General features: G+C 46.8%; 1 protein-coding gene across 1 annotated transcript in view; it reads right to left on the reverse strand.

Annotated features, from left to right (window-relative positions):
* LOC139047104 (ATP-binding cassette sub-family C member 2-like) overlaps positions 1-26,001 on the reverse strand; it is a 628,131-nt gene that overhangs the window by 418,231 nt on the left and 183,899 nt on the right. The window contains exon 3 of the mRNA XM_070521066.1: positions 21,014-21,148. Coding sequence (XP_070377167.1) covers positions 21,014-21,148 — 135 coding nt within the window. The remainder of the gene's footprint in view (positions 1-21,013; positions 21,149-26,001) is intronic.

Here is a 26,001-nt window from a genome sequence, read left to right on the forward strand (position 1 = left end):
TATCCAAAGGTCTGGAAAAGATTATTTGCATGAGAATTCATAATTTTCTAGTTAAACATTTAGTTTTATCAGACAGTGAATTCGGTTTCAGAAAACAAAGGTCCACGAAAATGGCACTAGTTAAGCAAAAAGAGATAATAATGAATGCGTTTCAGGAAAAGCTCCTTGTACTCGGAATATTTGTTGATTTTTCAAAAGCATTTGACTTGCTTAATCACGATTTACTGGAACACAAACTCAATTACTATGGAATTAGAGGAATGAGCTTATCATTATTTCAATCATATTTTAAATATCGTAAACAAATGGTATCCCTTAATCACGATATATCAAACTCACAACCTATCCTCTCTGGCGTACCCCAAGGCAGCATTCTGGGGCCACTATTGTTTAATATCTACATTAATGATATATTTTTTGCTCCTCTTTCCACACACATAATAGCGTATGCAGACGACCTCGCAATGCTTTGCTCAAGTAATACAGAAACTCACCTACTAGCACTCGGCAATCAGATCTTAGACTTCCTGCGTCAATGGTCTTTTAAGAATTTCCTAAAAGTAAACATTACCAAGACGAAAGCAATATTATTCAGAGCTAAAAACAGAACGGTGCGTGCAAATCTCTCCCTTAGGATAGCAAAAAAAAATTGAGGTCGTGGCAGTCTTGTTATTGCTTTTACCTAGTCTCTTAATAGGGATAAACATATTCAGAATATCTGCGCAAAAATAAACAGGATTAATGGCATCATATGTCGCCAGAGGCACACACTTCCACCTAAAGCAAAATATTTATTTACAATGCATTTATACTGCCACATATCACTTATTGTCTCATGGTCTGGGGGACAACAACCAAGCAGAACCGAATGAAAATTTTAATGGCTCGAAAACGAGCAATTAGACTAATAGCTAATGTACCATGGTGTACCCATACGGGTCCCTACACTACAAGGTTTAATATCATGACAACATCAGAATTATTCCCATTCAATTTGTTCTATGTGTATAAAAACGCTGTTTTCACTAAGAATGAGTTCCTTTTATCAAGTCTCAACCTGACTCGTTCGATTCTATCCTACAATACACGGAACAAAATGACATGGTGTGTACCTTTCTGCCGCACAACATACGGTAACTAGTCACTGACATAATCTATCAGATTATCTCAATATTCTGCAAAACAACATCATACTTGACGACACTTCACGGCATAAATTAGACAAACTCATTCCCATGTTTGAATGAATTAGTTCGTGATTAAAACGTATATATATAGCTTCGTGTACCTTCATTCTACTTGCATTGCATCTCGGTTGATTGTAAATGGGTTTCCTGTGCATAGAATATGTGGAGTAGTTTTTGTCAAATAACGTCCAGTGGCGTAACTTCATACAAATGTCAGATGCAGATATTGACCCGTGTACTCATCTTTATCGGGCAACCACGTTTCGCAGCCTAACAAATGTAATCAGACAGCGTGGGACGCGCCTGTATGTATCCGAAGTTACTGGAAAGTTATCGATGCTTCTATCCGCTATCTGTTGTCGCCGAACGTTATGTTATCTGATTTCATCACCTGACGCGAATAGTGTAGAACTTTGTGGAAGGCACGCGGGTCCGAACGATTAGTCTGGAACATTCGACGACTGCTCTATAAATGCCGACGCGCTTGACCCGCTTATCATATTTTCGACAATCGCCGACCGTGTTCGCCACTATCGTTGTGCTATAATTGTGGCCAGGTTCGCCGAATAAAAGTTAGTTCTGTCTTTCACAGTACTGCGTATTGCTACTGTGTTCTCCAACGTCACCACCACGTGACATCTGGTGGAGGTGCTTTACGTTCATGTACCGGACGCCCCCGACAAGCCGTAATCAAGCCCGGACCGCAAAGAGAACACAACGTAAAAAAAAATTATGGGGTTTTACGTGCCATAACCACTTCCTGATTATGAGGGACGCCGTAGTGCAGGACTCTGGAAATTTCGACCACCTGGAGTTGTTTAACGTGCGCCTAAATCTAAGTACACGGGTGTTTTCGCATTTCGCCCCCATCGAAATGCGGCCGCCGTGCCCGGGATTCGATCCCGCGACCTCGTGCTCAGCAGCCCAACACCATAGCCACTGAGCAACCACGGCGGGTAGAACACAAACGTAGTCCCGGACCATCGAGCAAGCCGCCGTCATCAACAGCTGCCCCCTGAGCACGGACTTCTACCTGGGAAGACCAAGAAGATTGTGGCCAAGGCAACCCCAACGGCAGCCCCAGCGTCCCCCATCGTGCTGCAACAGCCCAGGGAACCACCAACGTTCCGCGGTTCCACATTTGAGGACCCGGAAAGCTGGCTGGAAACGTATGAGAGGGTCGCTACGTTTAACAGCTGAGCAAGCGACGACAAGCTGCGACATGTCTATTTTGCATTGGAGGACGCCGCCAGGACGTGGTTCGAGAATCGAGAAGCCACCTAGACGACGTGGGACCTGTTCCGAAGCGGCTTCCTGCAAACATTTACAAGTGTCGTGCGAAAAGAGCGAGCCCAGCTCTACTGGAGACCCGAGCGCAGCAACCGAATGAGACAATCGCCATCTTCACTGAGGACATGACCGGTCTGTTCCGCCACGCCGACCCGGACATGTCAGAGGAGAAGAAAGTCCGCCTACTGATGCGTGGTGTAAAGGAGGAACTTTTCGCCGGAATGGTAAGAAGCCCACCGAAGACCGTCGACGAGTTTCTTCGTGAGACGACGAACATCGAGAAGACACTGGAATTGCAGAACCGCCCATTCGACCACCGCACCAAGCCAACAAGCTACGCCGGCGTTCAATCAGTGGCCACCAACGACCTGCGCGAGACCATCCGGGCAGTCGTACGAGAGGAGCATCAGATCTTCCTTTCATCGCAACCTCAAGTGGCCTCAATCGCCGAAATTGTCAAAGAAGTCCAGCGATCGCTCGGAGTTCCCGGGGTACTGTCACGATCATCGCAGCCCCAGCCAGAAGCGATGACCTACGCCGCCGTCGCCCGCCGTCAAGGTCCCCCTCCACGACCGCGCCAGGGCCCTGTCACGCCGCAATTCCGTCTACAACTGCCGCCGCCCCTCAGCACGCCCACCCATCACCCAGCGCAGCTACCCGAGGAAGACAGACGTTTGGCGCGCTCCTGACCACCGCCCGCTCTGCTACCACTGCGAGGAAGCCGGCCATGTGTACCGCCGATGCCCATACCGGGACTTGGGACTGAGAGGGTTCGCCGTCAACGCGCAGCGTCCGCAGCTTGGGGAGCACCCACGTGACATCGCCGATTACCTAACCGCCACTCAGTACAACTCTCAACGACCGTCCCGTTCACCGTCACCAGGCCGCTACCTGTCGCCGCAGCGCCGTGCATACACTGGCCCAGCCCGGGGCCGGTCAGCGAGCCCATATCCGGAAATCTAAAAGCACCAACCGATGGAGGTGCGGTTGCTGTTCATCGAACTGACGAAGATCCTCCGCCGCCGCTGAAGACGCCGAAGAAACTACCTCGACGACTTAACGACACGCCGCCGGCCAGACGAAATGGGAAAGCAAAGAATACGACGACGAAAGACGACCTGACGACGTCCCATACCAGCAACAAGTCAACGCGACACAGCCGTGATCCGACGCCAAGACCTAACTGTAACGCAAGACAAGGAACCACCGACGTCGACGTGCTTCTCGACGGCCACGCAGTTACCGCCTTAGTGGACACAGGGGCTGATTACTCCGTAATGAGTGGACACATCGCCGCCTAGTTGAAGAAAGTTAAGACCACATGGGATGGCCCTCAAATTCGAACCGCAGGAGGACACCTCATCACGCCGACTGGAATCTGCATGGCAAGAATAACCATTCATGACCGGATTTACCCTGCCACCTTCGTTATCCTCCAACAGTGTTCACCAGACGTCATTTTCGGTATGGACTTCCTGAACCAACACGGCGCAATCATCGACCTGAAGTCGAAGTCAATAACGCTGTCGGAAGATAAAGCGATACCGCCGGAGAGCCCTCGTTGTCACCACGCCTTGAGCGTGCTCGAAGATCAAGTGAGCATCCTGCTTCGCTCCAGCATTGTTATTTCGGTCGGCACCAAAACACCCGCTAATGTAGAAGGCGTCAACGAAGGCGACCAAGGTCTACTGCTAGACCGTGAAATTTGCGTCGCAAGAGGGATCGCACGACTGCATGGAGGGGAAACTGAAGTGTTGCTGACAAACTTCAGCCAGGAGTTCAAGCACATCAACAAGAGCACGACGATCGCGCACATCGAGGAAATTCTGGAAACCAGTAATGCGTTTGCCCTCTCGGATTGTACCGCATCTACGCCGACGACCATGGTTGCCGAACCAGACTACGACATTATTCCAAGTCTTCCCGTGATTAAGCAAAAACAGCTCAGAAGTCCGCTCCGACGATACAAAGGCTGTTTTTCTACGTCATCGAGGACTCCAAAACGCCAGTCGCCAAGCATCGCATAATCACTGAGGAGTGCGCTCGACCACTCTGCCAGAGCCGTTCCCGAGTTTCCCCGCGAGAACATGAAGCTATAAGAGAGCAAGTCGACGAAATGCTGAGCGAGGACACCATCCAGCCATCGAAAAGCCCATGGGCATCCCCTGTTGTCCTCGTAAAGAAAAAGGACGGAACCCTACGTTTCTGCGTCGACTATCATCGACTGAAGAAGATCACGAAGCAGGATGTATACCCACTGCCTCAGATAGACGACGCATTGGATCGGCTCTGCAACGCTTAATACTTCTCGGCAATGGACCTCAAGTCTGGCTATTGGCAAATAGAAGTCGACGAAAGAGATCGCGAGCAGACCGTCTTCATCACTGCAGACGGCCTCTACGAGTTCAAGGTTATGCCGTTTGGACGGTGCTCGGCACCTGCAACGTTCCAGCACGTGACGGACACGGTTTTAGCAGGATTGAAATGGCAGACCTGTCTCGTTTACTTGGATGACGTCGTTGTGTTCGCCGAAAATTTTGACGATCACCTTAGGCGGCTTGCAACAGTACTCGAGGCCATCAAGTCATCAGGGCTCACTCTAAAGCCAGAAAAGTGCCGCTTCGCCTACGATGAGCTTCTTTTCCTAGGCCACGTTATCAGCAAGTCTGGAGTCCGCCCCGACCCGCAGAAGACAGCTGCCATCGCAAAGTTCCCGCAGCCCATCGACAAGAAGGCAGTGCGTAGATGTCATGGCATGTGTGCGTACTACAGGCGATTTACGGACCAACCGGACTACGGACCAACCGCAGCCCCAGCGAGAAACGCTGACTTACGCCGCCGTCGCACGCCGTCAATGTCCCCCTCCGCCACCGCGCCAGGGCCCTGTAACGACGCAATTCCGTCGTCCGCCACCCGCCAGCACGACCACCCGTCGCCCAGCACACCTACGCGAGGAAGACGGACATTTGGCGCACCCCCGACCACCGTCCGCTCTGCTACCACTGCGGCGAAGCGGGCCACAACTACCGCCGATGCCCATACCGGGAGATGGGACTCCGAGGGTTCACCATTAACGCGCCACGACCACAGATAGGAGAACGACCTCGCGATATCGCCGACTACCTCGCCGCTACTCAGAGGAGCCGTCGACGACTGTCACGTGTGCCGTCGCCAGGCCGCCACCTGTCGCCGCAGCGCCGACCATACACTGGCCCAGCCCGGGGCCAGTCTGTCAACCCATATCCGGAAACTAAAAGCAGCAACCGATGGAGCTGCGGTTGCTGTTCGTCGAACTGACCAAGATCCTCCGCCGCCAACGAAGACGCCGAAAAGACTATCTCGGCGAACGAGGACAAATTACGGCAAACAAAAGCTCGATTACCAGATTACAGTTGTTTTCAATTACCCATCTTTAAGCGTCATGTTTGATCTCCCGAAGAACAAGTTTAAAATAGACATAAAAAAGTCACTAATTAGCCCTGACTCAATATTTTTTCAGTTTTTTTACTTAGCGAAGCATCTCTTGTTTTCGTATCAAGTTGTTTGTGTGTGTATTCTTTATCGTCCTCATGCCATGTTTATACACTGCCTTTGATTTATGGTGCACTGTCTTTGTATTAAAAGTAATATTTTTCATGGCAATACAGTCGTTTCATGAAATGTAGTTTGTTCACTATTATACTATGATGCAATGTGTTTGAGGCAGTGTGTTTTGTTCACTATCATACTATGTTAATATTTATTTCTGTGTCGCTCACTGCAGTAACGACTGTTTTGGGGACCTGTAACCTCGTCAGGCTTTACCGCCTTTTGTCGCAGTTCCCTCTTTAATCTTTGAAAGAAAATAAACCTCAACTTCAACAACGACGACACACCGCAGTCTCGACGAAGTCTGGCAGGAAAGAACACGCTGACGAAAGACCACCTGACGAAGCCACGTACCGACCACAGGTCAACGCGACGCAGCCGTGATCGGACGCCAAGGCCTAAATGTAACGCAAGACAAACAACCACCGACCTCGACGTGCTTCTCCACGCAGTCGCCGCCTTAGCAGACACAGGAGCCGATTACTCCGTCATAAGTGGACCCATCGCAGCCCAATTGAAGAACGTTAAGACTGCATGGGAAGGCTCATTAATTCGGAGCGCTGGAGGACACCTCATCACGCCGAGTGGAGTCTGCATGGCAAGAATTACCATTCATGACCGGACTTGCCCTGCCACCTTCGTTATCCTCCAACAATGTTCACGCGACATCATTCTCGGCATGGACTTCCTGAACCAACACGGCGCAATCATCGACCTGATGTAGAAGTCAATAACGCTGTCGGAAGATCAAGCGATACCGCCCGAGAGCCCCCGCAGTCACCACGCCTTGAGTGTGCTCGAAGATCACTGAGCATCCCCCTTCGCTCCAGCATTGTTATTTCGGTCGGCACCGAAACACCCGCTGACGTAGAAGGCGCCATCGAAGGCACCCAGCGTCTACTGCTCGACCGTTAAATTTGCGTCGCAAGAGGGATCGCTCGACTTCATGGAGGAAACACGAAAGTGTTGCTGACAAACTTCAGCCAGGAGTTCAAGCACATCAACAAGGACACGACGATCGCATACATCGAGGAAATTCAGGAAGCCAGCGATGCGTTTGTCCTCTAGGATTCTGTCGCATCTACCGTGAAGACCGTAGCTCCCGAGCCAGACTTCGACATAAATCGAAGTCTTCCCGTGATTAAGCAGCAACAGCTCAGAAGTCTGTTTCACGATACAAAGACTGCTTTTCGGCGTCATCGAGGATTCGACAAACACCAGTCGCAAAGCATCGCATAATAACCGATGAGTGCATTCGAGCACTCCGCCAGGGCCCTTACCGAGTTTCGACGCGAGAACGCGAAGCTATAAGACAACAAGTCAACGAAATGCTGCGCGACCACATCATCCAGCCACCGAAAAGCCCGTGAGCGTCCCCAGTTGTTTTGGTGAAGAAAAAGGACTTCACCTTACGTTTCTGCGTCGATTATCGTCGACTGAACAAAATCACGAAAAAACACGCATACCCCCTCCCACAGATAGACGATGTATTGCATCGTCTCTCCAATGCTAAATACTTCTCATCGATGGACCTCAAGTCTGGCTACTGGCAAATAGAAGTCGACGAAAGGGACCGCGAAAAGACCGCCTTCATCACGCCAGACGGCCTCTGAGTTCAAGGTTATGCCATTTGGACCCTCCTCGGCGCCTGCAACGTTCCAGCGCGTGATGGACACGGTTTTAGCAGGATTAAGGTGGCAGACCTGTCTTGTTTACGTGGATGACGTCGTTGTCTTCGCCGGAAATTTCGACGATCACCTTAGGCGCCTTGCGACATTATTAGAGGCCGTCAAGTCATCAGGGCTCACTCTGAACCGGAAAAGTGTCGCTTCGTGTACGATGAGCTTCTATATTTAGGCCACGTCATCAGCAAATCTGGAGTACGCCCCGACCAGCAGAAGACATCTGCCATCGCAGAGTTCCCGCAACCAATGGACAAGAAGGCAGTGCGCAGATTCCTTGGCATGTGTGCCTAGAATAGGCGCTTTGTCAAGGACTTTTCACGCATCGCGGAGCTGCTAACACATCTAACGAAATGTGATGCCGAGTTCAAGTGGGAAACACCGCAGTCCGACGCATTTCAAGAACTCAAACGACGCATGCAGTCGCCCCCAGTACTAGCACACTTCGACGAGTACGCCGATACTGAAATCCACACTGACGCCAGTAGCCTAGGCCTCGGTGCCATCCTAGTCCAGAGGAAAGACGGACTTCAGCGGGTGATATCTTATGCTAGCCGGTCGCTGTCGAAAGCGGAAGGCAATTATTCTACGACTGAAAAGGAATGCCTCGCCATCATTTGGGCTACAGCAAAATTCCGCCCTTACTTATATGGCAGGCCATTCAAAGTCGTCAGCGACCCTCACGAGTTGTGTTGGCTAGCTAACTTGAAGCACCCTTCAGGACGGCCGGCGCTGTGGAGCCTCAGATAGCAAGAATATGACGTCACCGTAATATACAAGTCCGGAAGAAAACAATCTGACGCCGACTGCTTATCACGCACCCCCATCGTTCCCCCGCCGCAAGACGACGAGGACAACGAAGCGTTCCTTGGAATAATAAGCGCGGAAGACTTCACTAAACAGCAGCGAGCAGACCCGGAGCTAAAAGGCCTCGTCAAGTATTTCGAACAGAATACCGACGTTGTCCCTACGGCATTTAAGCGCGGGTTGTCTTCGTTCACGCTACAAAATAACCTGCTCATGAAGAACTTCTCCCCAGTCCGCGCCAGCTACCTTCTTGTTGTACCGTCAGCGCTGCGTGCAGGTGTACTGCACGCTCTACACGACGATCCAACCGCTGGGCACCTCGGATTCTGCCGGATGCTGTCGAGGATACAGGAAAGATATTCCTGGCCGCGTCAGAGCGCCGATGTCACCCGTTACGTCAAGACATGCCGAGACTGTCAGCGACGCAGGACACCACCAACAAGGCCAGCAGGATTACTACAGCCGATCGAACCTCCTCGTCGACCATTCCAGAAGATTGGGAGGGATTTGTTGGGGCCGTTTCCGACGTCAACATCGGGGAATAAGTGGATCGTCGTGGCGACGGACTATCTCACCCACTTCGCGGAAACTAAAGCTCTACCGAAAGGCAGCGCAGCCGAAGTGGCGAAATTTTAAGTCCAGCACATCCTACTGCGACATGTTGCCTCAGAAGTCCTCATCATCGACAGAGGAACGGCTTTTACAGCAGAGCTCACCCAAGCCATTCTGCAATACAGCCAGACAAGCCACAGGAGGACAACTGCCTACCACCCGCAGACTAATGGTCTCACGCAGCGCCTGAACAAGACCCTCGCCGACATGCTAGCAATGTAGGACTACGTCGAACACAAGGCCTGGGATGCCGTGCTGCCGTACGTAACATTCGCTAACAACACGGCGGTGCAACAAACAACACAGATCACGCCGTTTAGGCTGGTTTACGGCAGGAACCCGATGACGACGCTCGACGCCATGCTGCCGCACGTCACTGACGAGGAGAATCTTGACGTCGCTACCTACCTCCAGCGCGCCGAAGAAGCCCGACAGCTCGCCCGCCTTCGGATCAAAAACCAGCAGCGTACCGACAGCCGACACTACAACCTCCGACGACGCTTCGTCGAGTAATAGCCCGGCGACCGTGTTTGGGTATGGACCCCGATACGCCGACGAGGACTGAGTGAGAAACTATTGCGACGCTATTTCGGACCCTACAAGGTCATCCGACGTATTTGCGCACTGGACTATGAGGTCGTGCCAGGCAGTATTTCGCATTCACAGCGGCGCCGGGCACGACCTGAAGTGGTCCACGTGGTGCGCCTTAAACCCTTCTACGGACGCTGACGAACTTCCTTATTTTGTTGATTTCTTCGCTACTAGTGCTTTTCTTTATTACTTTCGTTTGTTTGCAGCATAGGGTCGATGCTTTTAAGGAGGGGCATACTGAGACATGTACTTATATTTATCGGGTGACCACGTTTCGCTGCCTAACAAATCTTATCGCATAGCGCGGGACGCGCCTGCATGTATCCGAAGTTTCTGGAAAATTATCGATGCTTCTATCCGGTGTCTGTTGTCGCCGAACCTCGTGTTCTCTGATTTCATCGCGTGACGCGAATGGTGTAGAACTTTTTGGAAGGCACGCGGATCCCAAAGATTAGTCTGGAACATTCGACGACTACTGTGTAAAAGCCGACGCTCTGATCAGATTTTCGACGATCGCCGACCATGTTCGCCGCTAACATTGTGCTATAAGTATTGCCTGTTTTTGTGGGCACAGGTTTGCCCAATAGAAGTTAGTTTAAAAAAAATAAATTATGGGGTTTTACGTGCCAAAACCACTTTCTGATTATGAGGCACGCCGTAGTGGGGAACTCCGGAAATTTTTGACCACCTGGGGTTCTTTAACGTGCACCTAAATCTAAAGTCACGGGTGTTTTCGCCCCCATCGAAATGCGGCCGCCGTGGCCGGGATTCGATCCCGCGACCTCGTGCTCAGCAGCCCAACACCATAGCCGCTGAGCAACCACGGCCGGTGAAGTTCGTTTTGTCCTTCGCAGCATTGCTACTGTGTTCTTCAACGTCACCACCACGTGACTATATATATATATATATATATATATATATATATATATATATATATATATATATATTGATATATATATTTATATATATTTATATATGTATATATATATACCAGTGATAACGACAGCGGCACAAGCTTTCTCAAGAAGTTCAGGGTATGCGGAAGCTTTCAATCCTTTCATTTTGCTTCGTTGACGTCATGAATACGTCACCTTCGAAAGTCTGGATGGATGGATGGATGGATGGATGGATGGATGGATGGATGGATGGATGGATGGATGGATGGATGGATGGATGGATGGATGGATGGATGGATGGATGGATGGATGGATGGATATATGGATGGATGGATGGATGGATGGATGGATGGATGCATGGAAGGTAGGAGAGTCCCCTTTTAAACGGGGCGATGGCAGTTGCCACCATGCTCAGATTTTTATTTTGCCTTTTATTTTTATCTGTGTTGTGTGTTATTGAATTTCTCGATTTTCTTTAAATACGTCTTCCTACCCTTTTAACCTTATGTCACCTCTCTGCTTTTGAGCCACCAATCCTCCAATCGCCTTTTGCTAATTTCCACCGCACATATATTTACATGACTATCATTATCTCTGAACTCTAGGGCCTCAGGAAGGGTGACTGTGGCCGCATCGACATCGGGATTTATACCATCACATTTTAATATGAGGTGTTCCATTATTTCTACATATTTACCACACTCAGTACATGTGTCTGCTTCTTCGTTAAATTTCTTTTTATAGCCCCGCGTTCTAAGACATCCTGATCTAGCTTCAAAGAGTAGGGCACTGCCTCTTGAGTTATCATAAAACGCTTCCTTCCTGATCTGCTCTTTCCAGTATCGATATAGTTCTACACTATGCTTGTTTTCCATTGAATTTATCCAATTTATACCTTCCGCATTTTTAACCTGTCGTTTATTGCTCTGTCCTTTTCGTCCTCGTGTCTGTCACACTTACTGGTTAGCTTCCTAGTTCTTTTCCGCCATTGTGAGTCAACGCTCTTTCTGTATAGGTATTTAAACACCTTAGCTGCCCACCTGTTATCATCCAATTTCCTCAGACGTTTTTCGTATAGGATTTTACTCTGAGCTTCCCGTGCTTCGAATGATGCCCAGCCCATATCTCCCTGTACTGCTTCGTTTGTGGTTTTCCCGTGGGCACCTAGTGCTAACCTTCCCACAGCTCTCTGATTTACTTCTAGTCTCGACTGAACCTCTGCCCTTAAACACAGGAGCGCATTCCCGAAAGTAAGCCCCGGCACCATTACTCTCTTCCAAATGCCTCTCAGTACCTCATACCTGTTGTAACCCCACAATGCCTTATGTTTCATTATCCCGGCATCTCTTCGCCCTTTTGCTATTAGAGACTGTTCGTGCTTTTCCGTGTACATCTGCCCTTTGTTTATCCATACCCCGAGATACTTGTATTCGGCCACTCGGGGTATTTCGTGGTCTTGTATTGTAAGCTCCTGATCAGTTGTATCGTTGAAAAACATCCCACCGGACTTAGCTGCACTAAACCTAAAACCTAAACTGTCTCCTTCGTCCCCACAGTAATTAACCAGGGTTCGCAAATCTTCCTGGCTATCTGCTAACAGTACAATATCGTCCGCATACATTAAACCTGGTAGTCGTTGCTCGACAACCTTTTCGCCTAATCTGTACGACAGATTACACCCTAGATTGCTTCGTTGTAACCTTCTCTCCATGCTTAACATATAAAGCATGAACAGCAGCGGCGATAGAGGACAACCTTGCCTTAATCCTTTGTGAACCTCGACAGTTGTCGTACTCTTGATTTCTTCCCATGTTATTTCAACATTATTTTCTCGATATAGTTCCTGTAGAAAATCAATTGTCTCATTACCGATACCTTCAGCTTTTAATATGTTTCACAGGAGTTCCCTGTTCACATTGTCGTATGCACCACTTATGTCCAGGAAGGCTAAATACAAAGGTCTATTTTCCGCCTTAGCTACTTCTATGCACTGGGTAAGCACGAACAGGCGATCATCTAAGCGCCTACCACTTCTGAACCAGTTCTGAAGTTCTCCAAGTATTCCATTACTTTCTACCCATGACTGCATTTTTAATTTCACCGCCTGCATCGGCAGCCTATATATAACTGATGTTATCGTAATTGGTCGGAAATATTTTATGTTCTTCTTATCACCTTTCCCTTTATAAATCAAATTCATTTTACTCTGTTTCCAGCTGTGCGGAATTTGCTTATTTGTTAAGACTGCCTCCAATGCTTTTATCAGCGTTTCCTTGCTTCTTGGGCCAAGTTCATTAATTAACTTGATTGGAATTTCGTCTATCCCCGCGGATGTGCATTTTGGAACACTTGCTTCCGCCTTTTTCCAGTTAAGATTGGTCAATTCTAAGCTGTTTTCTATTATGCTATTCTGTGTTGCTCCCTCACCTGGGGCGATTACCCTATCGTCTTTCCTAAATGACTCTGCTATAACTGAACCAATGTAGTTTACAGCGTCATCTCCCTCTAAACAATTTCCTTCGGCATCGTGAATCTGTTCCTCTTTTCTAGGATTAGCTTTACCCAGCCAGCTTATATGGTTCCAGAATTTTCTTGACCCCCCTTTAGTTGCATCGCGAACTTCAGTCAGCCAGCGATCAGAGGACTGCTTTATTTTAGCCTGGACGAGGACCTGCACTTGTTGTTTCTTTTGTCAATAATATTCCCATTTTTGGCCTATTTCCTCTTCAGATAACTGTGCCCTCTTTGCTTCTCTGTGTTCCCAAGATGCCCACCGTCGTTGTTCGATGGCCTCTCTAATTTCCTTATTCCACCAACTTCGTGGCTTCCCCTTTCCTCTCCAGCGGTTTACTCCTTTTACCTCTTTTGTTTTTGTACTGAGTAGTTCTAACTGATTATAATCCCACCTTTTCATGGGATGTTTCTTTATTGCTTCCTCTATGCCAGCCGCTATTTGCACTATTTGCGCGTCATTTAATTTTACGTACTCTTTTTGGCTTGCCTGTATTTCTCTTTTGAGTAGGGCTCCCAACTGTAGACTAATACGTTTATGATCACTTCCGAGGCTGTACTTCCCCTCTTCGTCTATTTCCATTATTGCTAGCTTTCTATACAATCCCTGCGACATTAAGCAGTAGTCAATGGTAGTTTGTCTGTTACGGGACTCCCACGTGATTTGTCCCTCACACTTAGTTTTTCTATTTACTATAACTAGGTTGTGTCGTTCACAGTAGTCTAGCATCAACTTCCCATTACAATATTTGTATCCATCCAGATCCTCGATGTGGCCATTCATGTCACCCAGCAGACAAATATCGGCACCTTCTCTAAACTGCTTTATATCGTCATCGAGACACTTCACTAGATCTTTGTTCTCTTGCCTGTATTTGTCCCCTGTCCCTAAATAAACTACTCCTAGCCATGCCTTTTTTACCGGCAATTGTACCTGATACCCAGACATTTTCTTTGCAAGTTAACTTTATTCTTTGCCAATTTGTTCCTTGGTGTATGAGCATACCTACTCCTCCTCCCTTCCTCTCCGTTGTTGTTGTATTGCTCTCTTCCCAGACGGTAGCCTTCAATAAGCGGTGGGTCTTCCAGATCCCTGAGGTGTGTTTCGCATAGCGTGTATACACCTACTTCTTCGTCGTTTAACTGCTGTGCTATTTCTAACCACCTCACTCTCTTTCTACCGCCTTGCATGCTTATGTACCTGATCCTGGTGTTGAATTTATTTGTAGTTTTCTTCCCGGACCAACTAGTGGCCATTTTATTGGCGTCAGCCTCTTTTGTTGCACTTTCTACACTGTTTCTACCTACCCCTACGCCCTGAGGCGCAGCGGACCTCCTAAAAAAGCTACTGCCCTCCTAGCCTTCCATTAAAGTGGGTGCCATTTCGTGTAAAGGCTCCGCCAAAGCCTGCTCTATGCACTTCTCTGTTTATGTCTGCCACTTGAAATCATTTCTCCTGGCTTAGCTTTCTTATTTCACAATTTACAGCCACAACGTCCTTGGCAATTGCTCCGTTCCTTCCTTGCACCTCCGGCACTGTGCATACCACGATCTGGACTTGCTGTGCTATCGCCCTTAAATCGTCAACTCCCTCCGCTAATCTTTCCACTACTTTTGCAGCTTCACCATTCAACACATCATTCAGCCCCGCCGCTACCACTACCAAATTGCGCTCTGGAACATTTTCAGAAAGCTCGCTTTTTGTTTCCTTCAGTACTGCGTCCATTGTCCTGCTTGGGAACGTCCCGACTGCTGCCCGCTTATCACCCTTTGCACGCTCCATTATAGCTCTTTTGCACCTCCTCATATTTGAATCACCACCGATAAGTACTAGGGCATTCTTTCCCTCCCTCCTAACTTCCAGGTTGTGCTTATCATTGACTATGAGCTCATTCCTTGGGGTTAGCTTGTTCCCCTCCTCTCCTCGCGCTCGCTGGCGCCCCTGTGGCTGCAGCGTCGCCTCCCGCGGGGCTTGTTGCGCTGCTTCGCTATAACTACGCCGATTCAGTGGCGGCGAGCTGACTACCGCTTGCTCTGCCACCCTGCCCCCGACTTCGCATGTAGGGTCTACCCTACTTTCTGTGCTTTTGCCGCCGGCTTGGTGTCCCGACCCATCATTCTCCGCTGCGCGCGTCTCAAGCGCATCGAGACGCCTATGCAGTTCTGCTCTCCTTTCCTTCTCTTCTCCAAGCTCGGCCACAGTTCCTACTAATTGCGCGGCCTGCACCGCTTCCACCTTGACCAACTCGGCGACTTTCACCTGCAAAGCTAACCGGCTCTCCCGCTCCTCCTTCAGGTCTGCTTTCAGCTCCTCGAACTTGGCTGTACAATTTCCTTCCAGTTTTTGGACTGCTTCCCTGACCCCTTCGCACAGTCTGCACGTAAAGCTAGACTCCTCCGCGTCTGCTAAGCTCTGGAAACTGGTCTCGTCGAGGGAGCACCAGCGCAGGCACTTTTCGCACTGCACTTGCTCCGCGTCTCCCGCGGCCTTCCCTTTCTTTGATTTCATCGCTAGGCCTACGTCCTTAGGCTCAACGAGCACGTCCGCCAAATCACTTCGAAGAGCTAGCTGAGATAGTTAAATAGGCCTATCAAATAGGTCCCGCCTAGCACCTAGGGCTAACGAGGGAACCTGCCAGACCTAGACAAACCCGGTACGTTTACCACGCTTACCACGAATTCAAAATTTGCGCTCCTGCTCCATGCAAAATAAAACACTTCAAGAACATCAGCTAATAAGAAGAAAAAAGACTACTTAGCTACGAACGAAGTCGCTGAAGCCTCGACACAGGAGCGTCCGCACGCCCAATTACTATTTAAATGCGAAAAAACAGCAAATAAAAACAGAAGCAAGCTCATAGCATACACAAAAACTTATCGTCTGAAAGAGTATCATACGCCGCGTGGTGGCACCCACGTGAACTAAACCCTGAGGAAAGCTGGAGAGTAGATGAATGCACTCTCATATAAATATTGGCCCCCGCAAGATTCGGAAAGCACCCTAACAATGCGAACGCATGGATGTAGTATATAAGACCATGCTACATGCACATACGCTGCAAGAACGTAAGGTTGGGTTTGTTCGTATTTCATGTTGGCCTATGGTAGTACACATGCAAAACCGGGAAAGTACATTAGACGCTGACAAAGCGCTCGTCAACGTTTGTTCGGCGTCTAAAAAAACACAGGTGCAGTACAATAATTGTACTGCACCTGTGTTTGTTTTGTGCCAGTCGGCCATCTTGCATGTGAGTCTTCCCGCAAATGAAAATTTATATGTAGATGTGCATCAACCAGTTTCAGTTTGAAGACAACTTACAAGCTCAAGGGCTGTGTTGCGTAATTGTCTGAACGTGTAACAAGACACGTGGCTCTGGCTGCAGGATGTTCTCGGACAGCGGCAGAGTCCTGGCTTTGAACTGCAACGCACCTAGGCGCTTACAACACCTGAGGGATGGACGCCTCTATGACATGTTACAAATATGGCTGGAAGTACCACAAAATATACTGCGATCGATACGCAGCACTTGCTCCAAATGTCTAGATGCGTACTGCTTTATAGGAACCCTCATATAGCTGGGCCACGCGGCTAGATGTCACATAGCTCCGGCAGTGCAGGCCGAAGGCCTCGACTAACTCGTCCTGCTCTTCCAAGTAGCATGCTTACTGCTCATTCTTCTCCAGTAGTGCGTTTCACGCGCGTGTGAATGGCAACTATGTGTGGGCTTTATATTTTTGTTTATTTTTCGCTTTTTTTCAAGCTTGTTGCTAGCCTAAGATCTAGATGTCAGCTTACGTTCAGCATCGATCTGCTTTTCTTGCAAGTAAATAGCACATATCCTTTGTTTGCAAAGCGCTCTAGTTACGCTACCCTCGTTGTGCACTTGGGCCTACGTAGCTTCTTCGTCCCTGTGAGACAATAAATGTGTGTTTTTCTAAAACTGCTGCTACTACTCGCCGGCGACATCGTAAAAAAATGAAATTCTGATGCTACGCAAACGTCGGCAGATGTCACCACCTGATGACATTTGCTCTGTTCAGGCGCCTTCGCTGAATGAAATGAAATTAGTTCGCACTATACTATCCCAATATGACAAGCTGTTTGAAGATATTACATAACACCATCAGCAAGCTTCCAATGCCTAATACCGCTGATATTGCGAATAAGGCCGCACTAATAGACAACATTGAACAAATGTAACGTCGTAGGAACGAAGTGTTGTATTTTGGGGGGGGGGGGGGGGGGCGGATGGAGGAGGCGGGCTGTGAGATTTAGAGCGTGAAACGTGGGATTAATATACAAGCCTGTTCACACGGCACTGCAGTTCAAACCGTACTATTTATATCCAGTCAACAGACATAGAGCGCGCTTGCCGGCTCAGAAAATTCAAAAAACGCAAAAAGACACCAATTTATGTGATACTTGGCAACTTTAAAGCAAGAAATCCTATTCTTTCCAATCTAAAAAGTAAGGAATCTAAGAGGATCAGGCTTCGGAATATCCGAATATTACTGCCGCAGCATTCGTCTCACCCGCAAAAAGCATGTAGAATATGTCAAATTCCAAGAGTAAGTTTTTGATCTTCGTCACGACAAGCTGACTATGGATATCACGAGCTACGTATTTGGTCATGCGAGCAAAGCCATCGCAAGTAAAACACAGCTGCCTCGTAATGCCTCCGGCAACAAGTGTGACCTGTTTCCCAATTCTTTACAAATACATTAAATGTATTCTTCGAAAACGTGATTATCTTTAACACCTTGTCGAAATAAGTGACCCTAATGTAATAGCACTTACAGAAACATGGCTAAATTTGTCGGCTGAAGACTGTGAACTGTTCTGTGTCTTCCCCGATTTCCATATTTTCGGCGAGACCGTGAAATTAGGCGTGGCGATGGTGTTATGCTGGTTACCCACCGTAGTTGCTCATTGGTCGACATAGCTATGTCAATTGAAGCCTTCTTTTTGTTTGTAACACTACATATTCACATGTTACATTCCGTGTACGCACTGCTAACACTGAAACTTGCTCCGTTGTTCCGCCGTACGAGTTGCTTTGCGTCCACACTCCGTCAAGTCATATTGTGCGCCGATTTGATCTTTGCTTCCATAAATTGGCTTGATCTGCTCTCATCTAGATCAAGGAACAAACGCGCATTTTTTCAACACGTGCCTCATAGTTGGTGTTGCAGCTAATCTTGGCATCAACGAAACTTACTAATAAACGCACGCGTATACTAGATTTTTTGTTAATGTCACACTCTGATAATGTCCCGTCACTAACAATTTTACCTGGCTTGACTGATCAAATAATAGTTCACGGTTCCATTCATTACAAGGTACCACACCCTAAAAATTAAATAAATTACTAATATTGTACGAGAAAGGGAGTTATGCAAGCCTGAATAGAGACTTAGTTGAGTTCCGCACTTGGTTCCTAGGTAATTTCGGCGTGGATCAGTTGAAACAAACGGGCTATTATTTAAAAACCTAATTGTGCGCCCTAATTAATAAATAAATAACAACTTGTCATGTTACAGAGCGCATGTGATAACTTAAAACGTCTAAAGAACATAGAGAAGAGAAATTTTCTAGTTACCCAAAATTCAAACCATGCATGCACTTCGTCAAGATACATCGCGGCAGAAAAAGCATTTCAGCGTGCTGCAGTAGAAACCAAGCAGTGATTCCTTTCTACGATATTACCGATAATGCTGCGAAATAATCCAGAGCAATTCTGTAAAACAATTAAACCAGGCCACCATAAAACTGCCTCGTTATGCGACAATCACAATAGCCCTCTTCCGGAAGCAGAGGTTCCTAATGTACTCAATGACACTCTTTCTTCTGTATTCACCCTTGATCCCAATGATCAACTGCCCGATTTTCCAGAATTTAATCACCCCAGTATGCCCGGCATACTATTCATCCCTCATGATATCAGGAAACTAATCGACAACCTTAAGTTGTCATCTTCTGCAGGCATCAACGAATTTAACTCTAAGGTTTTAAAGAATACCAACCATAGTACAAGCGTCATGCTATGTCAGGTTTTCCGACAGTCTGTCATTAGGACTGGTGCTGCAGACTGCAAGGCGGTCAAGATGATCCCAGTGCCGGAGGAAGGTGTTACGTCATCATGTCACAAAATTAACGGACCACAACAGTTATTCACACATAAGGAAGTTTCTAACCTCTGTTGGCTTCGTTCACCCACAGCAACATCATTTCTGAAAGGTTTCGCCTGTGAGACGCAGCTTCCGTTATTTATTCATGACATCAGTTCAGGCATAGTTCACAATATTCCGATACACGCGCCGTTCCTCAATTCGAGAAAGCCTTAGACAAATTACCACGTAAACGGCTATTCTTTAAGCTTTCACACCTAAATCTTAAGCCCTTTGTCTTTGACTGGCTGGGCGACTTCCTCACAAACAGAGAACAGTTTGTCTCTGCGAATGACCGTATCTTCTCGTTAGCACCTGTTATATACGGAGTTCCTCAAGGCAGCGTCCTCGGACCATTTCTTTTTCTAATCTTCTTCAATAACCTACCCGCGAACAACTGCTCCTGTATTCACCTTTTCGCAGACGGTTGCGTCCTTTAGTGCCCTATCTATAGCTCCCAGGATAACATTGCCCTTAAATTGATTCATTAACGGTTAAAAAGTGGTACAGAACTTGGTTAGCGTCTTTAAAAGCAAGAACACTTCGCAAATGTCTTTCGGCCAATGGGCTTCCTACCAAGCCCATATGTACGTCTTTTTCGGTTTCGAGTTATCTTCAGTATTATAATATAGGTACATCCGTATAACAGTCACTCATGTTCTCAACTGGTCGCATTATATAGCAAGTCTAACAAACTAAGCTAACCGTGGCTATGTCCGGCGTAGCCTTCAGTTTAGCCCTTTTCACGTAAAACTGCTAACGAACCATACGTTTGTTTGTGCCAAAATGGAATACGCATGCGCGATTGGGGTCCTGCTTTAGATTATCCCGCTAAAAGCTCTTGAGTCCATCTTGAGTCCAGACCTTTGTTTTCTCAGATTATTCTCACTATTCTAGCGTCTCTAAAGTATAGATAGTAGAGCTATACATAGCCTAATCATCCGAGTTTTGAGTCAAGTAGATCAACAGGGAGCATATCCCTCTCTCCCTTGCCTTTTCTGCGATCTATTATCGTACCTGCTGATCGGCCATCGCTCCGCAACAGTTATTATGAACCTGTATACCCACCATCTGCGCCCGCTACTGCGCATTTCAACTCATTTTTCATTCTAGCAGCGAACGACTGGAACCATGTACCCACCGACGCTGCACAACACTCCAGTCCTAGCCACTTCAAGTCACTCATCGAAGACCTCACACATGCGTAACAACCCACCCCTCATGTAATACCCTGCACCAGAGAAATTTTAAGAATAAATAAAAATCTATCTATCTATCTATCTATCTATCTATCTATCTATCTATCTATCTATCTATCTATCTATCTATCTATCTATCTATCTATCTATCTATCTATCTATCTATCTATCTATCTATCTATCTATCTATCTATCTATCTATCTATCTATCTATCTATCTATCTATCTATCTATCTATCTATCTGCAGGTGCCATTAGGTTTTCTCTCTTAGAACAGCAAACAGTGCACAAATTATCCATGCTGAAGAGTAAACTATACCGGCATCAGCGTTATCCAAACCTCTTCTTTGTGACAAATCGTTCAACTTCGCTTGACACGAGTTTTCACACTTCGCTTTGGTAAGCTTATGCAGCCATAGTTCACATTTCGATCGAACGAAGCCTCACTGTGCGTTGGAGCTCAGAACCTAAGTGGTTCTTACTGTGGTTATGGCCGCGATGCAGTCGGCGGCTGCAGCATTCAGTGGCGCTTCTTGGGCCAGGGCGACCGGGGAGCTTTGCGGCCATTGTAGGTATGACTTGGCGAAGTAGAGAAATGTTGCTGCGAAGCACAGCACCTATGGAGAAAATAAATTGCCTTTTACAAAGGTTGATGTCACAGAAGTTAGCATAGCCTGTTCTTAATGCTTCACACTATACATTCTTGCTACATTGGCCAAGTAAAAGATTTTATAAGGTACACAGAAGCATCATAAGGGTCACTAAAGTGACTTGTTGCAATCTAAAAAAATAAGGAATAGCGTGGCTGCAAACTGCACTAGAGAACACCTAAGAACAAGAAAAGCGAGATGATCTAACAACCAAAAGTTTAATGTACACGCCGAGTAAGTGCCGGCTGACAAGTGATAAACCGAACACACACAAAAAGGAGAAGCAAAAATTAATCTGTGTTTCCTGATAGGAAAGGCATCCATTTCTAACGTAGGTCATGCTGACAAGATTCTCCCAGCGTTTTTATATCTACAGCGTCCATAATTTCTCTAGGCAGCCGATCTGCACAGAATGCTAGCTTCTCCCTCTACAACGCACGCTTAGATGTCGAGAGGGCATTGTAGAGGAAGAAGCTAGCATCCTGTGGAGACCGGCTGCCTAGATAAATTATGGAAGCTGTCGATGCAAGAACCTTGTGCCAGCATGGCCTCTGTTACACTTTCAGAGATGGCTGCGTTTCCTGTTGGGATCTGTATGCACACACCTCACTTTTTGCTTCTGCTTTTTGTGTAACTTCGATTTATTGCTTGTCAACCAGCATTTGTTCGGCATGTTCAATAAACTTTCATTTGTTAGTACGCCTCATGATCATCTTGGTGCCTAGCAGGAAGGTGTTCATTCTTTTTACAGTGAAGCTGTATATGCCTAGGCGAAACACTCGTGGTGCGATCACAAAAATCCTAGTATGGGGCTAGGAGCCATTGCATTCGTCTTACATCATGGACGGAGAAATTTCTTGTTGGGTAGACATAGAAATCCTTGTGCCTTTAAAACATATACATTTATCTACGTATTATTGCAGGGAAGGGACAGCGAGGGAGACGGGGTTAATCATTATATCAGAATTATCTCGCACCAGAAGTCTGGTGGGCCATGGCCTATGCTTATAGTGACGTCGTTTTTCTTTCGCAGCAGAGCGCACATGCAGCAGTCTCTCTCCGACTTCCCAATAGGTTCACAAATGTGTCCCTGTATTTATTTAAATGAAATGTGCAGCACCGGTGTGTCACTTGGTAACTACAGTGCATAACCGAGTCATAAATACTATGATTAGCACATTACATAACACAAATGCGTAACATAATTCAGACAGACTGATGAACCCGCTGAATTAATACAATGAACCATTCATTGCACCCTTCATGATGGTGTTTATGCGAAGTGCGATGTGCGGCATTACAAATGAGTATGAATGAATAGAATTTATTGATAGGAAAGACAGAGAGGTCGACCTGAGCTAGTGCGCTCTAGTCTGCTACTCTGTACTGGGGAAGAGGGAAGGGGAGTGAAAGTATTGGGATGAATGATGATGATAAGAGAAGTGGTGAGTGCTTATGTACATGAGACAGTTGCGTCCCTAGAGCCGCTCGTCGAGCTTGGTGTCCTGCAGGAACTTCAACAATACTTTTGTGGCACGCATTGAACTTGCAGTGTCAGGCCATGGGCCGAGGATAGCTTCCTCCGACAGTAGTTGTCTGCCAACGCTGGCTAGGAAACTGTCTAACGTCCTTCGCTCCAGCATATATGCTGGGCAGTCGCACAGTACGTGTTGCAGTGTTTCGGGCATCTGACAGTGTACACAATCAGGGCTGTTCAATTGGCCGATGAGGTGTGCGTAGCGACGGGTGAAAGCAATGCTGAGCCGAATCCTGTGTAGCAATTATGTTTTGCTCCGTGTAAGCTTCGGGGGCAAACAGAATTTACCCTCTGGGTCAATCATATGTAGACGTCTGTGAATGTTATCAGAGTGGGCTTTGTAAGCCTTTGTAAGGTCCTGCATGAGTGCCTTGATCATTGAGTTGGTGTCAGGTCGCGAGTAGGCAATCCGTACTTCATCAGAGGAAGAGAAGGCCGATTTGCCTCGCTGTCAGCGAGTTTATTACCAAAAACACCACAATGGCTAGGCACCCATTGAAAGGTGATCACGTGGCCACTTAACTCGGCACTCTGATAAAGTTCGACGATTTCCAGCACGAGCAGATAGTATGGTCCTTTGTTTAAAAAGTATTTTAGCGCCTGTAGCGCTGATATGGCATCGCACAATATTGTCCATTCATGGGGTGTCTGCGTTCTCATAAAATGAACAGCCTCCCGTATTCCCGCAAGTTCTGCAGCCGTAGATGTCGATTTGTGGTCTAATCGAAATTGTTGAGTAATTCCAAGTTGTGGGGAGACAAATGCGACCGTTGTGGCAGATGGTGTGACCGAACCATCGGTATATACTTGTACAGTCCCACTATATAAAGTAAATATATGGGACAGGGTGAGTTGCTTCAAGCCAATAGAGGAATCGTGAGATTTCTTCCTAATTCCGGGTATCTGAAGCCTCACTAGTGGTCCTGGCAATGTCCATGGAGGTGTCGCGGGGATGTTGGTTGTTATGTTATAGCTTGCTATAACATTGAAGCAGCCATTCGACAGCAATAAAAAGAATCCCTTTTTCCAGCTCTGAACGTTGAATTGCTGGAAATTAAAGCATGCATAAAATTCTGCCAATATAATCGCAATTTATCGCATTACAAATGAACAATGTGATAAACCCAAGCCAAACGTGTGCGTAACCTCATTAAAAACGCAGACATGACCAATAATATAGAAAGACGAATAAACCGTCGGAATTAACCCAGTTATAAACACCGGGGCCGCACATTTCAGCTTCGCCGGTTTACCATTTGTACAGGGTGCAAGGGCAGTAATTTTTTCTGTTATTGTTAAGTATTGCATAATGTTGTGCCAGTAAAACACGTTGGGCTAGTTGGTGCATTGTATTGGTGCTGCTTTTTTGTGCTTTTATTGTTGTATCCTTCTTCCTTTTAGAGCTACTTTTTTATTCACCCTCACCTAATGCTTTAACCTTGCAGCCTGCGAGGTATATAAATAAGTACATAAGCACATGTCATTCAATCACCTGCATACACCTCGCACCATTCCTTGCTCAACAAACGCCACTGTGTTGACGTCTCGCAGTGCGGATCTATAATAACTGCCGTTTGCGTTTCGGTATAGTTTGTGAACAGTCTAGTGCATAAAGATTACATGACATTAGGGTTCTGACCTATGCAGTGCAGAAGCAAACGTTGCAAAAGATGGCATGTTGGACTGTTCAAAATAAGACAAATTGTATATATTGCAGTTACTTCAACAGCACTTATTTGACCACTTCACAAAAACTTCATTTCGCACAGATTCCAACACGTACACTGAATCTGCAGTTTGTCTTTGCTTATTAATGTCGTTACTGCATGGCCACATTGTAGTTTGAAAGCGAATTTCAATAAATTTTTGTTGAACTGTAAAAATATGCGTAGATAACTGCGATTGCAAAACCAGAACTTTATAGAAACATGCACACTATAGGATGCAGACAAATGCTCAAGACAATCTCCAGAATGTTTGCATCCTGATACTTATGAAAGTGAACAGTTTCGTTCCATGGCTGTCAATCAGAGGGAGGAAGAAAACTCAATTGTGTTTGTAGAACAAAAACGCATTTATCAGCTTAGAGATATAGTCATCGCCTAACACTTTCGAAATGAATAATTATAGCTTGCTATAACATTGAAGCAGCCATTCGACAGCAATAAAAAGAATCCCTTTTTCCAGCTCTGAACGTTGAATTGCTGGAAATGAAAGCATGCATAAAATTCTGCCAATATAATTTGTTTAGGAATTACATATTGCAATAAACATTGAGACATTGATTTGTTCTTGCTCTAGCTGAGCAACCTAGTTTGAAATAACCCCCATAAGCATGTCATAACAATGTTGATCTAATACAGGCAAAATGCATGACGAGCTTAAGAAATTTGGATGATTGCTATAAATTACAGTAAAGAAACTAGAATATCTAATAACGTTTATATTATAATAATATTTCCACAAAACAGGCTAACCGTGAGTGTTGTGCGAGGCTGAGCAGAAAGCTGAAAAACCCTAGGGCAAGTGCGCCTGCCGTCGGCCTACGATCCTGCATTATCGATAACGCGTATTGATATGGTTTTCTTCGTAGACGTTCAGAGTATACTACCAGCGCAGAATATACTACAAACGTGTCTTTTAGAAGGCGACGTTACAACGTACATGCTTCTACAAAAGTTATGGTGACTGCTCAAAACATTTGATGCGTCGGCTTTTGCTCCCTTCGAAATATTTAGATAGGACTGCCATATATATATATAGTCACAGCACACGCACGGCCATCGACGATCCAGGCTAGCGCTCAGGTTGCATTTCGCAACGCCATTTTTAATCCAGGTTCAGTAATCACACAGATCATTCGCGGCTTCGTTCAGGGGCACACGTGGGCTTCAAGCTGGTGCTTGTTGAGTTTGGTGCAAGAATATGGCTAAGACCACATATGCAGAGACCGCATATGCGAAATCACCAGCGATATACACGCACATTTCTCCAGACGCTGACGCCGAGCACGGGTAGCGCGAAGATCTTCTTGGGCTGACAAGACGACTTCGTGGCAGCCGAATTCCGAATACTGCATATGCGGTGAGGGTAGCTATATGAACTTGTCGATAGGTCATCTTGTAGATTGCTGTAGCGCAGGCAGAGCGAAACGGTCATGGAAAGCAGATCAGACAACACACGGCGCTGAATCACCTGCGAACAGCTGCTTACATGTGCCATGTCACACTGAACTTCAGAAACCGCTGTTGCGCACTCCAAAACAATTCTTAACTAATACATT

This window comes from Dermacentor albipictus, chromosome 6 (genome assembly GCF_038994185.2).
Source record: "Dermacentor albipictus isolate Rhodes 1998 colony chromosome 6, USDA_Dalb.pri_finalv2, whole genome shotgun sequence".
NCBI classification, from domain to species: Eukaryota; Metazoa; Arthropoda; class Arachnida; order Ixodida; family Ixodidae; genus Dermacentor; species Dermacentor albipictus.